This window comes from Parasteatoda tepidariorum, chromosome X1 (genome assembly GCF_043381705.1).
Source record: "Parasteatoda tepidariorum isolate YZ-2023 chromosome X1, CAS_Ptep_4.0, whole genome shotgun sequence".
Lineage (NCBI taxonomy): Eukaryota > Metazoa > Arthropoda > Arachnida > Araneae > Theridiidae > Parasteatoda > Parasteatoda tepidariorum.
Genome location: NC_092214.1, coordinates 74,923,026 through 74,939,971, shown reverse-complemented (window position 1 = coordinate 74,939,971; position 16,946 = coordinate 74,923,026). Strand labels below are relative to the sequence as shown.

Below are 16,946 nucleotides of genomic sequence, written 5' to 3'. Positions count from 1 at the left end.
TAATATTGTAACTCATTGAGGATATTGTTTAATGGCAAATATTTATAAAGTATACGTTATCTTATGCAATATAACATATGTTGGAAAGAAAATGTCTTGGCTCTTGTTACCTGAATATACCTAACTTCTATAATGTAACAAGAAATTTGTTGATTACTCAACAGTTGTAAAGTTGTTTTAAGGAAGATATTCTACTAATAAAAATTTTAAACATGCTATTAATTATTTATGGTATCCATTGCCTTACAATGAAAAGAAAAGTGATATGAATTTTAAAAGTTAATTTATACAAAGCGCAGATTATTCAGAATCATTTCCTATTTTTTATTGTATTAAAATTTGTTTCTTTTTTTAAACTAATTTTTTCTTTAACGAATAATGTTTTTAACTTAATTCATTTTATTAATTTGAATTTTATGTAGTGTAAGACAAATATATACAAAAAAAAATTATAATAACTTGGAAATTATAACAAATCTAATGTTAAAACTAATTCAATAATATGAGATCTGAAATAAAAATTGCTGTATATTTTGATTAAATTGCACATTCTTTGAGAATATTAGAACTCTAAACTAAAACAACAAAAGAAAATATGAGTATAGATAAAATAACTTTTTTTATTTGCTTTAAACTATAATTTCAACTTTAAGTATTGCTAGTTACATATTTCCATATATTTGTTTATATTATCAACTGTTTTGAATGTTGATTCAGCAATCTAGGTTTTTGATGTTTTAAAACACGTTTTGACACTTGACTTATCAAAAACCAGTTTTTGATTTAATCCATAAAATTAAGAATTAAAATGCTATTATTGAATATTTGCTAATATTTCAGAACTAAAATTTCTGAAACTGTTCAATGAACTTAATTTTAAATTATTTCAATATTATGTTTTAATTTATCAAGCTGTGCTTTCTAGTTGATAAAAAGTGATGAAAATTTGTGTACATATAATATTGTGTTCCATTATTAAAAGTGCCAGGGTTGGCAGGTTTTTGACATGTGACAGTTTTTGACGGTTTAAACCGTCACGTCAAAAACCTATATTCATATGTGAAATTTAATTAATACATAAAATTTATATTTTTTATAAAGGATAGTGTTTCTAAATATGTTCTAGAAAAAATAAATTTAAAATTTTGAAGAAACACTTATATTTTGAATAGTAACCAAAATCTTGTACTTTTGAAAGCTCACATCTTTTGTAATATTATGTATTCATTTTCATGTGTTATTGAAAATCTGCAGTGATATTATTAAGAAATTTATTTATAACCAAATTTAGTGTATAGTATAGATTATACTAAAAATTAGACATTTTTAAAGATAAACATTAGCAGTTTTGTACATTAGACATCTTTTAAAGAAAAATCTTTTTAATATTCTTTTAAATCTTCTTAATAATCTTTTTAACATAAGACAATACAAATTTAAGTGCTTTCTGTTAAATACACAGAGTAGTTAGTGTCGATTTACAGTATATTCAGCCTATTCATTTACTATGCTGAAAATTTAGTTTATCCAAATACTTGTGAATTTCATTTTGCTGAATACTATATACATAGTTTTGTTGAATATCTAAATATTCAGCTGTTGAATAATTACTTCTTGCTTTCAAGATATGCATTATTTGTATTCTTAATACAAGTGGGGGAAAAAATTAAGAGGTAAAAATTGTTTTAAAATGATAAGTGTAATAATTATAAATAAATATAATAAACAATATGAATTATATTTATCATTATTCACAAATATAACTACTTTTAAATTCAAATTAACATACTGGATAATAAAGATATTCGGTATAACATTAAAAAATTTTTTTTATACACTTGTATCAAGTTTGTATTTATACAACATAACTTGTAAGTTCCTTATAAATATTAGTTATATGTTCCTTATATGTCAAAAATGCATAGTAATAAACTTTTAATTTTCTTAAGTATCAAAAAAAAAAAAATTTTTTTTTTAAATATAAATATTTAAACAATTTTTGTGCAAAATTTTTCTGCACATGCATTTGAATATAAATTTCTGAGATTTTAAATCTGTTATTTTACCTTAATTTTAATTAAAAAATATTTTAAAACCTGCTGATTACCTATAGTATAATTAAATTTCAATATAATGCATGGCAACTGTTGGTAGTTTTGAAGTTTATATATTTTCTTGGCAAACTTCAGTTTTTGACGGTTTAAACCAGTATTATACCCTTGTCATGTCAAAAACCACTTTTTGACGTCAAAAACCCAACCCTGAAAAGTGCCTATGTAATGTTAATGTAAAGTAATGCTGCATCTTTTGTGTCTCAGATATATCTTTTTTTTTTCCTATAACTTTAGTGATTATAGTTATTAAAAAAAGGTTCTGAGGACCTATGACCATTTAGACATAACTTTTATACAACATCTGGTTAGTTTTGGAAATTATTTCATTGTCTTTATTTATAAATGTCAACTTTTCAAAAGTATGAAATTTTAAAAATCTTATTTAAATTAAAATTTGTTTCTTACTTACTAAAAGAAAATTGAAGTTTTAAAATACAGTTTTAAAGTTTTCTTATTCTGCTACTAGGATTTATGATAGAGATGCACATTTTTTATGAAAAGATGCATGTAAAAATAAATTTCACTAGGAGGCCACATTAAAATCTGGTATATAAACTGTAATAGACTTTTAACTTTCTCTGATTAAAGCCTACTTTTATAATGTTTTTTTACTATTTATAAATTACTTACGTCATTAGTTTTTATATGATTTTTTAAACTAAATTGATTTTTAAAATATTTTTGTTGATAATTTTTTTAAAATCAAAAATCAAAACAAAGGATTTAAATATACTGAGATTTTAATAAGTAACTCTACTTTTTTTAATTTAAATGTAAATCTTATGATGTGCAGCAGCTGTATTGTTTTCTTAAAGAGTTCAACGGGTAAAATCTAGAATTGTCAGAGAATTTTATTTTTGCAACCAAAATCAGGGAAAGTTGCAATTTTTTACAAAAATCTAGAAAATCACCAGTCTTTAAATTGTCAATAACAGTAATCAGTTATTGATATTGGAGTTAATAATTCTAACATTTATTACAATTTGTTGTAAAAATTTCACATTTTCGAGTGACATGTTCCCATCCTCATTCAATGATATTGTTTTTGCTCACAAAATCTAATTATTGGCATTACAAATTTAAAAAAAAATAATAAAAGTCTTCAAAAAAAAAATTACATGGTATAGATAAAATAGTCTGAATTTTCATTGAAATTTACCTGATATACCTAAGAAAGACAGGAAATTTTTTTTCCTGAAATTGAGTGAGAACCCTGGTTTAAGGTTTACATTTAATAACTAAAGTTTTATTAAAAAATTATTAATTTTGTGCTTATAACATTTATGTATAATCTTGTATCTTTTAATTTTTGTATGAAAAAACTACTATAAAAGCTCTAATATATACTTAAGTATAGAATTGAATGTAGTAATATTAATTAATGGGTATCTTTAATATGAATTTTTTTAAAATAATATATTTCTATTGAATTTTTTGCTTACACCTTAAATTTTTTTAGCTTTTAAATTAATTATAAATTCAAATTGGTAAAAGTGGGAACAGATCAAGGAATTCTTTGGAATAATGATACAAATATTTTTATTTATTTATTTGGAGGGGGTTCATCTTCAGGTTACTAGAATTTTATGGAATTTAAATTTCAGCTCTAAATATCATCAAAAGGATATAATTATTAGATTATTTTTTGATACACACTTTAGTGGTATGACTGAATTAGCTGCAATTAAAATGCTAATCAGAAACTGTTTTTAATCAGTTTTAGTATGAGACTTGATTGTATTAATTTATGGTTAAATTGTAGAACAAATAATACCTGAGTTATGTTTAAAAATTTGTTTAAAATAATCTTGCAATTATAAACTGTTTCATGTCTTATGACTCTCTTTTTAGGTCTCATGTTAGTTTCCTTTTACTCAGGCTTCAAAAAAATGTGAAATTATAAACTTGAAAAAAAAGGTATTGTGTGGAATACATTGAAGAGAATTAACCAACATGTTAAATGTTCAGGGCCTGCGTCGAAATGTGAAAAATGTTGTTAAAAACTACACTGATGCTCAAGTTAAAGTTAGAGAGGCAACATCAAATGATCCATGGGGGCCATCCAGTACTTTAATGAGTGAAATTGCAGATTTGACTTATAATGTAGTAGCTTTCTCAGAAATAATGCAAATGATATGGAAACGTTTAAATGATCATGGCAAGAACTGGAGGCATGTTTATAAGGCATTAGTTCTTCTAGAATATTTAATCAAAACTGGATCAGAAAAGGTACATTAAATAAGTTCATTATGCTTTATTTTCTATTACACTTTAAACTGTTGATTATTATAACTTTGCTTGTTCTAATTTTGTAAATATTATTTTTTAAAAATTTGCAAGGCTTTTTTGGTAAACATATTAGAGACACATTCTACACTTCCATAATCTTAGAAGTGTGTATTTTATCAAAGTAAAAACTGATGTTTTGCTTAAAAACACTTAATAGTAATAATAAATAATAATAAGACAATAGTTCATAATGAGACAATATTAAGTCCTATTTTTTTTTCAAACTAATTTTTTATTCTACTTACAGAAAAAATAGTTCAATTATTTATTCTCTATTCATTTACTCAATAACTAGCCACAGCATGTAAAACTAACTAAATCACACTGATTTAGAGTAATTGTAATAAACCTTTCAAATAAGTTATTTTATCAATATTTTTTATTATATTCCAATAATAGGTGGCTCAGCAATGCAAAGAAAATATTTTTGCAATTCAAACCCTGAAAGATTTTCAATATGTTGAAGAAAATAAGGACCAGGGTATGAATGTGAGAGAAAAGTCTCGACAATTAGTTGGACTTTTAAAAGATGATGAACGACTTAAAAGTGAAAGATCTAGAGCCTTAAAGGCTAAGGAACGTTTTGCGCAGTCTATATCTCATTCTGGCAGTGAAGCAGCCGGTGGGGTAAGAATTTGATATAAATTGATATTTTTGTAATCTTCTTACTTTAATTAGTTAATATCTAATTTTTAAATAGTTTAAGATTAAAATAAGTTTTAATGTCTCTTGCCATTATATCAATATCTTTTTATTGTTCAATGCATGAGGCATAAGTCTTTTAAGTTTAATTCTTGGGAGAGGACTTAAAATGATTTTGTATTAGAACGTTTTTTGTACTTTTAATTTTAAAGTTCCAAAAAATCTGGGCAAAAACACAGAACATGCCAGGTATTTTTTCCCCTTTTTTTTAAAAAAAAAGTACTTGTTTTTTGGAGGGGAGGGGGTTATTTAAAAAAAGATCACATTATCTACTACCAATCACATTATCTACTGATTAGCTTTTATGTTCACACTAGTATTAGAGAGCTTATATTCATAATAATAAAATATAATAATTAAATAAACTGCATATAAGGGAACGTGGGAAAAGTGCTGAATTTTGTAAAGCTTTATCAATAAAATTAAAGTTACTAAGCATCTTGTTTATATCATTCTAAATTATAATTTTTTGTAAGAACTAGTTTAACCTTTTTTTTGTTTTGTCTTTTATTAGTTTAACCTTGTTTGTCATTAGAAAAGACATAAAATCTATTGATTATTTTCATTATTGTAAGTTTTAACAGTTGGATTTTTAAGTGATTCATTAAAATTTATTCAAAAAATATAACAAAACATATTTAAAATCTCAAATTTTTTGGGAGAATGAAGTAAGTGAATTTTTTATGTGGGTCACATATTTAAAAAAAAAAAAAAACCTTTCCAGGTTCTTTTGGTACCCAAAAAGGTTAATCTTGTTTGATATTCTATTAATTAGATTTTTTTTTTAATTTGTGCCTTTTTCAAATTTGTATTTATTTTCTATTTTATGGAAGGCAAAAATTATACGCAATCAAACCTCGTAAACTGATTTTCAAATGCTGGTTTTCAGTGAAATTCTTCCAATTGTTGTCAATTGAACTTAGTCTATGCAATAATTGGAAATTATTTACTAGAAATCTATTTGATTAATATTTTGATCCTGTTCATGATTTAAAGAATTTTAAAATTTTCTTCCTAGCATTTTTTTTCTTCCAAGAAGTCTGTTCTGTGTCAATAAAAATAGTCTGCAAAACTTCCAAATTATCTGCAATGTCCATTAACATACTGTATGAATTCTGCTTCTCAGTTAATTAATGTAAAAGTGAGCATCAAGCCGACTAAAACCTTTCAAATAAGCATACATTATTGATCAAAAAGAAAATGGTATAGTTATTAATCACTCATAAATAAGCCATTTACATTCCAACATCTAGGAAGACAATTCTGAAAGTTGCTAAACATCTGCCTCTGCAAGATGTTAATAGATGTAACTTGGTCAATGAGGGCATGTTTAAATTTTGAAATAAGCCTTAAACACACAGTCTTTCAAGAATCGAACCCAACGCTGTATTGACCAACAAATTGTTATCTTATAAAACATTGCCTTTCTGTCACAACAGAGTTTGTAGTTGCCCTGATATTTTTTATCTTCTTGATAAAAGTATTTGGTCTTGATATTGTGTTTGTGTGTATGTTCAGAACATCCCATTTTTTATGAATACCAATGACCCCCGTGGCAGAAACACAGCGACATTGTCGCAGAAAGCGACTGAGTTTTTGCAGAAAGATTTTTTTAATTGGGAAATAAAAATTTTTGGTTTGCCACAAACAAAAGTTCTCAAAAAAGATTCTGCAGAAACAGAAGCTGTTTTAACCCAAAAAAAAAAAACATTTTCTATAGAAACAAAAAATTTCTGCAGAAGCAATAATGGTTCTGCAAAGTTTTTTTCTTACAGAATTGTTTTAAATATTTTTTTTTCTAGCGTACCGCGGAAGGAGAAAACGCTCGTAATTATCCGCTAATCTTCAACACAAACAGTTACTGGATAAAAAGGGGAGAATTTTTTTCCCCTTTATTAAATTTTTTTTGGAAATTTGCCAACTTCGGCCTCTATGGCNCAGGGCCAATGACAATTTCAAAATAATTAATTTGAAGCATCAAATTATTTGGATTTTTTATTCCAACAAGTTTTCATTTTAATTAATTATGCTACTAAAATTGCAGAATTCAAATCGTTTATAATATAGTTATATACATGGTTCAGGCATATAGCCTTGTTTCATTGTTGAATCGAAATTTGTTGTTTCAAGCTTCTGGGAATTCAATCAGTTTTTAACTAAGAAACTCAATTAACAATTTCACAATATCAATTTTTTATGATAAATTCAGGGGTTATATGTTTGTTATTTTCAGCAAATGCAGTAACAAATCTTGTACCCTGGAATCATAGCTTCATAATTTTTAATTAATCTCTTTAGCCAAAAAAATTAAACAATACAGTAATCTTATCATATAAAATTTTTAAAGGAATTGAAGGATCATACACGAAATTTCTTTTGTACAAAAATTTTAAGTGACGTGTTCAGAGTATTTTATATTGAAATTTGAAAGTAATCTGGTATATGTACATTGAAAAGTAGTCTGGTGTATGTAGATTGTTCCAAAAAATGTTCTGAATTTTTTTAAAAACATCATGACATTTTCTCTGGCACACTACAAATCTTAGTCCCAGACTTAGTTTCATATTAAGTATAAATTTAGGTAACAGAATGTACTGTGCTCTGTTGGAACTGGTCATATAACATGGGATTTTTTCAGTTACATTTCCCACCATGCCAACTAATATAAATAATTATATCTGTACAATATTAAAATATGAAATGTGTCAGTCGACCTGGTGCTACCCTGTATATATTTATTATTATATTTTGACAGTTATGTGATTGTTACTTAGTTATATATATATTTTTTTTGCAGTGTTCCCCAACTGGAAAAGATTCTACTGATGTATCTCCTGATGGTTTACCATCTGCTAAAGGTAATATGTAAGAAATGTTAGCACTTCCTTTTCATTCTTATAATCATAAAACTGTATACTTTAATTTTTCCAATTAAGTTTTTAGTACCCGAGGTAATAATGTGATAGCGATGATGATTGTGAGGCAAAAGTGAACACTAGAGTTAGAACTTAAAGAATTTGTTATTGGTTACTTTCATTTCTGTCTTATTTTCATACTACAAGCTATTTCTTCTAATAAATTGGTTAAGAATTCCTTTGCCCTGCGATGCAGGAATTTGCTCAAGAATTTCCATAATAGTGTTCATTCAGTAGATTTCCTCCCACTGTAGCATTGCAGGAAATAAGGCTGACTACCTTGCCAAGAAGAAATCTTTAGTTCCCTAAACACCTTCTGGGAACTTGGGATTCCGTTCAGCTAAATTGGAATAAGCTAGGATTCCCATTTTTCTTTTTTTTTTGTATTCATTAAATGATAAAAGTACATTGGTGCAGAAAAATTCTGAAAAACAAATCAATTTGTGATGGAAAATTCATGTGGAAGGAGGATTCTTTAACAATTCACATATTTCACAGTTATAATGTATACATTAAATGTATTTCGTCTACCCAAATATTTCAGTATGATTGACTAAGTATGTTTTGCTAATTTTTTTTCCTATATATATATATATATATTATTTTTATTATTTAATTAGCTTTTTATAGCCATGTTTTATTTCTAATATGAATTTTTTTAAAAATATAATTTAATCAAAGCAACAAAAAAAAGTTTGCAAAAGTGACTATTAAATTAAAAATATCTATCGATATCGATCAGTAACTCATTTGATTTGAGATAAAATGGCTACTAAGCTATTAGTGTCTACTTGCCACTTCATGAAAATTTGAATTTTCGGATCTAGATTCCCGAGTGCTTTCCCTGTAAAATAACTTCGCATCTTTCGAGGGGAAGACCTTGGAATGTACTCTTCTCTAAACCACAGCTTATTCCTGTTTCATATTGTGTGGCTACAATTACAACTCTTAGACACTTAAAAGACATGATTGTCCTCATGCCCATCTTTTACATTTAAACATTGCTGACTTTCCTATATGTTCTCTTTGTATGACTGACAAGGATATAATTGCTTTTCATTTGGATGAGTGTCTTACACTATCTTTTTTCTCTAGTCAAGTAAAAAAACATGGGAAAGTCTGTGGTTTAATGGCCTAGCAGCCAAGCGACTGGCATTTGATTATTATAATTTATTACTTTGGAGAATTTTGTTCGTAATGCCGCCAGTTGTCTAAATTTGTTGCTAATCATCATTTCCATAAAAAAAAAATTGTCTGTTTAATAAACAATGAATATTTTGTTCTTAAATTTGTTGCATTAATTTTGTCATCCTTAATACATAGCTGTACTTTATTTCAAATTTATTTCATTAATAAGTCAACTAATTTTTTTATCATTTGCGTTAAACTTTCTGCATGTAGTTTTAATAGTTAATGCGTGAGATTCATTTCTTCATATTCGATTTTATTCTTCAAGAATTGCGTTTTGCTCATCATGCCACACACTGGGATGTCTAATCTACGTGATCTGTGAAATCTACATTGACTGAATATTATATACAATTAACACATTGAGAGTCATATTCCTATGATTTAAATATCGCAATTCGTATTCACATGATTTTAAAATCAAGCATTAGGATTTGTTTTCCTGTCATTTAAAAATCAAACAAAGGAATTTTTATTCAATCAATTTTAAAAACAAACTTTATTTAGAAATTAAATGTTATTGTTTGTATTCACACAACTTCAAAATAGGAATTCATGGTTCATATTTATGTGTGTTAAAAATCAAGTATCATATCGCTATTTGTTTTCACATATTATAAAAATCAAACATCACTATTTATATTCACTTGTGTAAAAATTAAAATAACATGCTTCGTATTCAAGCATTTTTAAAATCAAATATCGTAATTCAAAGTTCCGCTATTTAAAAATTAAGCATCATGCTTCGTATTGACGCAATTTGAAAATCAAACATTATGATTCACAGTTCGGGTTCTTGGTTTACATTCATGTGTTTGAAAAATCAAATATCAACCAGTTTAATAAATAATCCCTAGAAAAAGAAATAAGATATGCTCCATCTTTACATTTTCTTAAACCTAGGAAGTTTTTAACCAAGTATGGCTATATGTATTTACCAGATTTCAAAACATAACATGAGCAAAAAGAATGTTCTATCTCTGGCGAACTTATAATTCTATGAATTATTAAAAAATATTTTTTGTGTGGAATTATCTTTAGATAAATGAATTTTATGATTGTGTGCCAAATTTTTTTAAAGTTCTCTTAAAAAACTCTCGAGATAAGTCGAAATACACCAAAAGTGTAATTAACATTAAGAGGTTTAAACTTCGACAACTCATCTCACCAAACTATTCCGAACCATATTTTCCGGATTGTAGCAACACATTTTGAAAGACAGGAATCTAAATCCGTTTAAAAAAAGGTATGTTTGTTCAGAGAAAGTGTTTGTTTTTTTTGTCCAATTTTGTAACTTAAAGTATTGTCTTCAACGATTAATTTGTGGTTACTCCTGAGAACCATTAGGCTTAATTCTTAGTACGTAAAAATTCAATCATTTGAAAACTTATTCAAGATGTTAAATTTTTTGTGTACTGGTTTTTCTTTTTTTTTTTTTCTTTCAATTTTATAACTTTTAAGTGGTATTTTTATTTTCTACTGAACTATGATTAAATAAATCTATTTAAATTGCGCAAAACTCCAAATTATTTTGTATTAAAAATCTTAAACTGAATTCCTTTTTGTATACATTGTAAAAGAAAAATTTCAAACTTTTTAAGATATTTTGCTTTGTAAATTTATATACTAATCATGAAAAAAAAACATTGCTCATTCAGTTATCGGCATGTAATATAATTTATGTTAATTTAAATTATTGATGTAGCTACAAGATTGTCCTAATTTTTTTCTTTACTTTATTATTTTGCTTGATATCCAACACTAAATCTTTTTTAAAAAATGGATAATTAAAGCGATTCCTTACAGATTCAGTTTAATTTCATTTAATATTTCAAACAAAAAATTATGAGGCATTTTGTCCCTAACATATAAAAGTCTAGCAAACAGAAATGTGCTTTCTGTTTTACTGGTTTTAAAATGTTTGTGTAATAGGAGCTGTTTGTACAGAATTAGAAAATGCTCGCCCACAAACTGCTGGAGAGGAGGAGTTGCAGCTTCAGTTAGCTTTGGCAATGAGTAAAGAAGAAGCTGAACAAGAGGAACGACTTCGTCGCAATGATGATCTACGTCTTCAAATGGCTCTTAATGAAAGTCAAGAGAATTATGAAAAGACTGATTCAAAGGAAACTAATTCTATTTCTGACCTACTGGCACTCAATGCATCGCAAGCTAATCATACAACTTCAAAACAAAGTACAGACCCTTGGGGAATGCCAGTGTCTACAGTATGTATCTTATCACCTTACTAAGTACTTTCCTAAATGAATAGTTTTAAAATTCTCTATTTCTTTAATGTAGGATCCTTGGCAATCTAAAGGTCCTGTTCAAGCAGCAGAAAGTGATGTTTGGGGTTCTGGTATTTATCTTTATTGATTATGTCTTTAATTTGAGTTTGATTGTCACACGCATTTTCTGCAATATACTGACTTTATTTGTCATAAATATTGTTGTAGTATCCAGGGGTTCTAATACTTGAACGTGGTTTTTTTAGCAATCTAAACAATACTGCAACATCAAATAAATATTTTTAAGTTCAGCAGCTTCCCAGATAATAAATGTATCCCAAATGTATGTTATGACATGAATAAATTTCAGTGTTTTAATTTCTAATGTAAAATAAAGGGTATAATATATTAATAAATTAAAATTTTGTTTGAAAAAAAGAAAATTAAAGTACCTAGAGAGACAATCTCTAATGATACATTTGTAAGTATACATATTGTTTTTATTCAATTTTCACAATTTTCTCCAAGGATGAAATAACAGTTTAAAAAACATTCAGTAAATATGTTAAAAATTTAAAAAAATAAGCATATTTTTAAAAATTGTTTTGTAAAAATGCTGAGAATTTTTTTTTTTGGGGGGGGGGTTATAATTTAATGTCAAAACTTATTTAAAAAAAATTTTAATTCTTAGGACTGGATAGTGTTTACAGAGGTAAACTAAAAAATTGTACTAATAATTTTAATCCATTTAACATTAGATTTAAAACAGTTTTTACTGTAGCACATTCGTTCTTGTAGAAGATTTTACAATCTTTCAAAATAGTTCTTTAAAAGTTGATAAGCTGGAAGTCAATCAAACTTAAAACACTTTCCTTACCATTGTCTAATAATGTTTGGCTCTGCTCTAATAAAAAATACATTGCCACAACATTAATTTATTTCTGTGTATTTTTTACTTATAGATAGAATTACCAACATATTTCAAAGCAAAATTCATTAAATTAATTAATTATATTTTAAATACTCAATTTAAAGAGAATATTGTTCTGTCCAAAATATTAAACTTTTTAAAATCTATTTAATGCACAATAATATTTAGATCCATTCTAAATTGAAAAAAAAAGGTAAAGCATTTTTGTGTATTCCTATTCATTTTTACTTATCTGCCTAATTTCTTTTTTACTTATCTACCTGAAATACCTGAATAGTGATGAAAAACTAATAAGGTATGGAGGGACATGTTTATTAAAAAATTGCAGCCCGAGGCAGCAAACCAAAAAGGCCTCCTTTTAACAATGAAATACATATAAATAAAATTTTTCAAAATAATGTTTTTAAAAAATCAGAAAATTTCATATTGTAGTAGCAATGGCCCTTTGTTGTATTGAACATTTGGGTTTTTTACGTGCCTCTCCAAAAAGGAAGAACAATTATTTAAAAAAAAGTTTTCCTTTAAGGGAAAAAAAATTCCTTTGCTTTACCTCAAGATCTTCTCCACCTGCCGTTATTATGGAATATAGCTATCCATCTACTCTTTAATATCACGCTTTTTCAAAACTGTCCAACCATTCAGTCGGTAACCTTACTCTTTGCCGTTCTTCTTCTAGAGCTATAAAACTGTTTCTTAAATTTATTTTTTTACATAATGTATTGTTTCTCTATGAACCAGAAAAGTGTCCAGAAAAGCTCTCAATTAAAAAGAAAATTTCCATTGATGAACTTATCATTAAGAAATTCTGTGTATGGAGGAGAATCTCTCTGGTCTGCTCGCAAAGGCATATAGCATGGCTTGCTTCCAAACTAAAACTTAATTAAATTCAATAAAAGAAATTCAGTTTACTAATTCCAAAACTAAAGAAGTAGTATTTACAAACAAAGTAATTTACTGACAAGAGTTTAAAAAATAAGTTGACAATTAGTAAATATTCTGACTAAAAATTTAATTTGCATTATTTATGAATCCAGGAACGAATTGAAGACAAGTTATTTCATCTCATGAGTCTCTGGTGTCTGTTTTTGAAAATTTCAATCGATCTAAAAGTTTGGTATGTAAGAAATAACAAATGAAGTACAACATGAGTTTAAAAATATTTCAGATGTAACATCTTAGTTATTGTAATGAATTGATTTAGGTATTAAGTTTTTGCATTTATAAAATGGGAGAATTTTTAAATGCACTATGAATTAAATGTTGTAAACCTGATGAATTGTACAAATGGCAGGAATAAAACTTGAGCTGTGGAACTTAATAAGCATAAAATGTTAAATTAGAAATTTTAAAGACTGTGTAGTCCCACCTAAGTCAAATTGTGCATTTGATATTCGAAAGAAGGTGAATATTCAGCTGATGGGTCAAATATGAAGTTGAGAATCACTTCATATTTGGCAATTCATTTTGTGTTCCATAAAGAGTTTCTTTTCTTTTTTTGTATTTCTGACAATGTCATTTGAAGGAAGTAACATTGAAAGTAAATATAATGTATTGATGCTGTTATTTTGAAATTGCTCTAATATTCTTTATTATTATTGTTTTTTTTTAATTGCTACCTTTGTTTTATTGCACATTTAGATCTTTTACACTTTTCTCTGATCTACTGACAAGCACAATATAATATGATGTGCAGTCACTAAAAATAGTTTAACTCACAGTGAGCAAAGCTTATAGAACAAACTGAGCATTCAAAGAAAGAATTGGTTCTTCAAACCTTTAGAGAAATATGGTTTTCTTTTCTATTTTGCCTGTTGTTTTTCTACAGCCAGATTTCAGATTCATGGTAACAGTAATTTTGGGTGACGTCAGCTCCTTTCAGTTTTTAAGACCAATCAATGCACAAAGTTTTAAAATTACTGTCTTGATTTGTCCGCTGCATCCTTCTTCTGCCTTCACATTCTGATTCAGCCTTGTCATACTCAGGCAGGGTTCCCGTGAGTCAGGGAGAACAGGGAAAACCTGGAATTGTCCGGGAATTATATTTCAACTCCAAAAATCAGGGAAAGTTGCAATTTTTTTACAAAAAGCTGGAAAATTCCTTCATTATACCTGGAAAAAAACCAGTCTTAAAATTGTCAGTAACAGTACTCAGTTGTTGAGATTCAAGTTAAATAATTCTAACATCTATTACAATTATTTATTGTAAAAAATTTCACATTTTAGACAAACTGAAATGTTTCCTTCCTCACATAATGATATTTATTTCACATAGAAAATCTAATATTTGTCATTACAAATAAGAGTCAAAATTTTCTGATGAAATATTTCGTAGTATAGAAAAAAATATGGTATTGATTTTCATTGAAATTTACCTGATATACCTGGAAGAGTCAAGGAATTTTTTTTCTGAAATTGAGTGAGAACCCTGTCATGTGTTTGATTTGATAAGATCTGAATGATTTAATCTTTGCAAAGTTGTTCAAAACACGCATCGTCCTTTTCAGTTTAATCAATCTAGAAATTTACCAGAAGGAACTTTTTTTTCTCTTTTGATTAAAGTAAAATCTGCATAGGATTTTTGTTATCTGTGAAATAAAATCTGACAAACCGCTATTAGTTGTCTCACGTACCTTTTCAATGGTTATGTCATTCCATGTCAGCTCGTCCAGCCATATTACCCAAGATCTCAAATTTTGGTAAAAATTTGTACACTTATAGAATTTTTGATGCTGATTTAAAAATATCGATAATATTGGAATTGATAAAAGGGTTCAAAAGTTCTAAGCATTTATATTTTTGTCAGAATGACTCATTTGCAGCCATTTTGACTCGCACTTTAAAGGCTTGTTAGTTTTATGCTTTCTTGAAGTATAGAGGAAATTATCATTTCAAATCAAAGAAGAATATCATTTTGATATACTTCATTCGGATCTAAGAAGTACTCCTTATATGTGAGGCATATTGTTGAATTTTAATTATAATCTAAAATGCTTTTGAATGAAACAAGTTTTATATTCTCCAAAGAAGTTTTAAATCTTTTTAAAGTTTAAACTGCACTTCTTTCAAAGTTAATCCAATGCTGCATAATACTTGGGTTTCCAGAGTGAAAAAACATTTAAAGAAAAAACTCCTTTAGAGTACCAAATTATTATTTTTCAAATTTTAGAAAACTGTGTTGCTTAAAAAAAATGTGATTGAATTCTGTTGTTCTGAAGGAAAAGAAATTTTACTTGCACTCTATTGTCTTCTGATGAGGTAATCTGATTAATAAACTTTTTGGGGGGTAAGGAATTCAGAAGTTTAATAATAACAAAGTTTGATGTATGTTATTATAAAAAGACATACGAAAAAGTCTGTAGATTATACGATAAAATAAAAACAAATTAAATACAAAAGACAGTTGGTAGTAAAATATATTTCGATTGAGTTTTAGTGTTTTAAGTGTGTTTCTCCACACGCAATCATCGAAAGTAATAAAAGGGTAACATTAAGTATAAATGTTCATAATTTGGTCTGCAGTTACATTCTGAGAATCAAACAATATGTATGAAATTGAAACAAAGGATGCAGTGACTTTCTCTTTTTGATTTATTTCAACATTATAAATTCTGACTTACATCACCCTCTTCTTTTTTTTAAGATCAGAGTAGACACTGATTGAAAATTTTTAATGGGCACTTTTTAATTATTCAGTATTCGGAAAAAAGGCATTTTATTTCTTATTTTTGTCAAACTGTGACTTAAATCCCTTCACTAATAACTCAGAGTTATGAAGGCAGTGACTCAGACAAAACAATGACTAGTCTCATTTTAGATAGTTTAAAATTTGTTTAAAAATTGATCTGTGGTTAAAAGACTTCTTGTGAAAAATCTTTGATAGAAATTAAACATAAAATGTTTTGCAAAGTAACTAAAATTACAAATATTATTTAGAGTACATTAGATAGCAGCTATTATCGAGACGAGCAGGGATGCTACGCCTGCGCCATTTGCGACAAACTGAGACAAAACGGCTAACTGCACCATTTTGTGACATTCAGCTCTGTTTCTGCCAAAGCTGTGTCATTCTGCGGCAAAACGTCCGAAATTTGACAAACCTGAATTTAGTTTCAAATATTAATCCGCATCGCCGTGAGTCATTGGAGAGCATTTTGCCGTTCACGTCTCCTAAATACGTCATTTAAATGTCAGAAATTCTGTTTGGCAAATCAGCTATTGGAATGCATATAGAATATGTGTTTCGTATCTACAATTGGATTATGTACAGCAGTGAGTAGCAATCAGTATCGTATGCACGTGATCTTGTAAAAAAAGAGGGTATTCTTCCCTTATACTATTGGTTATTATCTTGCTTTTTTTTCTTAGGAAACTGTACAGTGCACATAATTATTCAGGGATGAAAGACTTCCGCAAAAAAGCGGAAATCCTCTTTTTTCTCCCAATTTTTAAAATTTCCGACCATGTTCCAAAAACTAAAATTTTTAGGGAGTCCAATTAGAGAAACCCAAGCCGCCGGAACGATAGTCGGATTCCCGCGACTTCCGCTATAGAGTGGAAAGGAGTCTAAGTGTTTCGTTTCGAC

At 27.3% G+C, this 16,946-nt stretch overlaps 1 protein-coding gene across 4 annotated transcripts in view; it reads left to right on the top strand.

Annotated features, from left to right (window-relative positions):
* The window catches only part of LOC107452119 (epsin-2), a 34,115-nt gene that overhangs the window by 901 nt on the left and 16,268 nt on the right, over positions 1-16,946 (top strand). For 3 of the 4 annotated variants that reach the window (XM_043042628.2, XM_016068431.3, XM_043042627.2), the window contains exons 2-6: positions 3,966-4,343; positions 4,803-5,030; positions 7,903-7,963; positions 11,141-11,433; positions 11,507-11,564. In XM_043042628.2, coding sequence (XP_042898562.1) covers positions 4,068-4,343; positions 4,803-5,030; positions 7,903-7,963; positions 11,141-11,433; positions 11,507-11,564 — 916 coding nt within the window. In that variant the 5' untranslated portion in view covers positions 3,966-4,067. The remainder of the gene's footprint in view (positions 1-3,965; positions 4,344-4,802; positions 5,031-7,902; positions 7,964-11,140; positions 11,434-11,506; positions 11,565-16,946) is intronic. The other variant, XM_016068432.3, reaches the window with a different exon arrangement.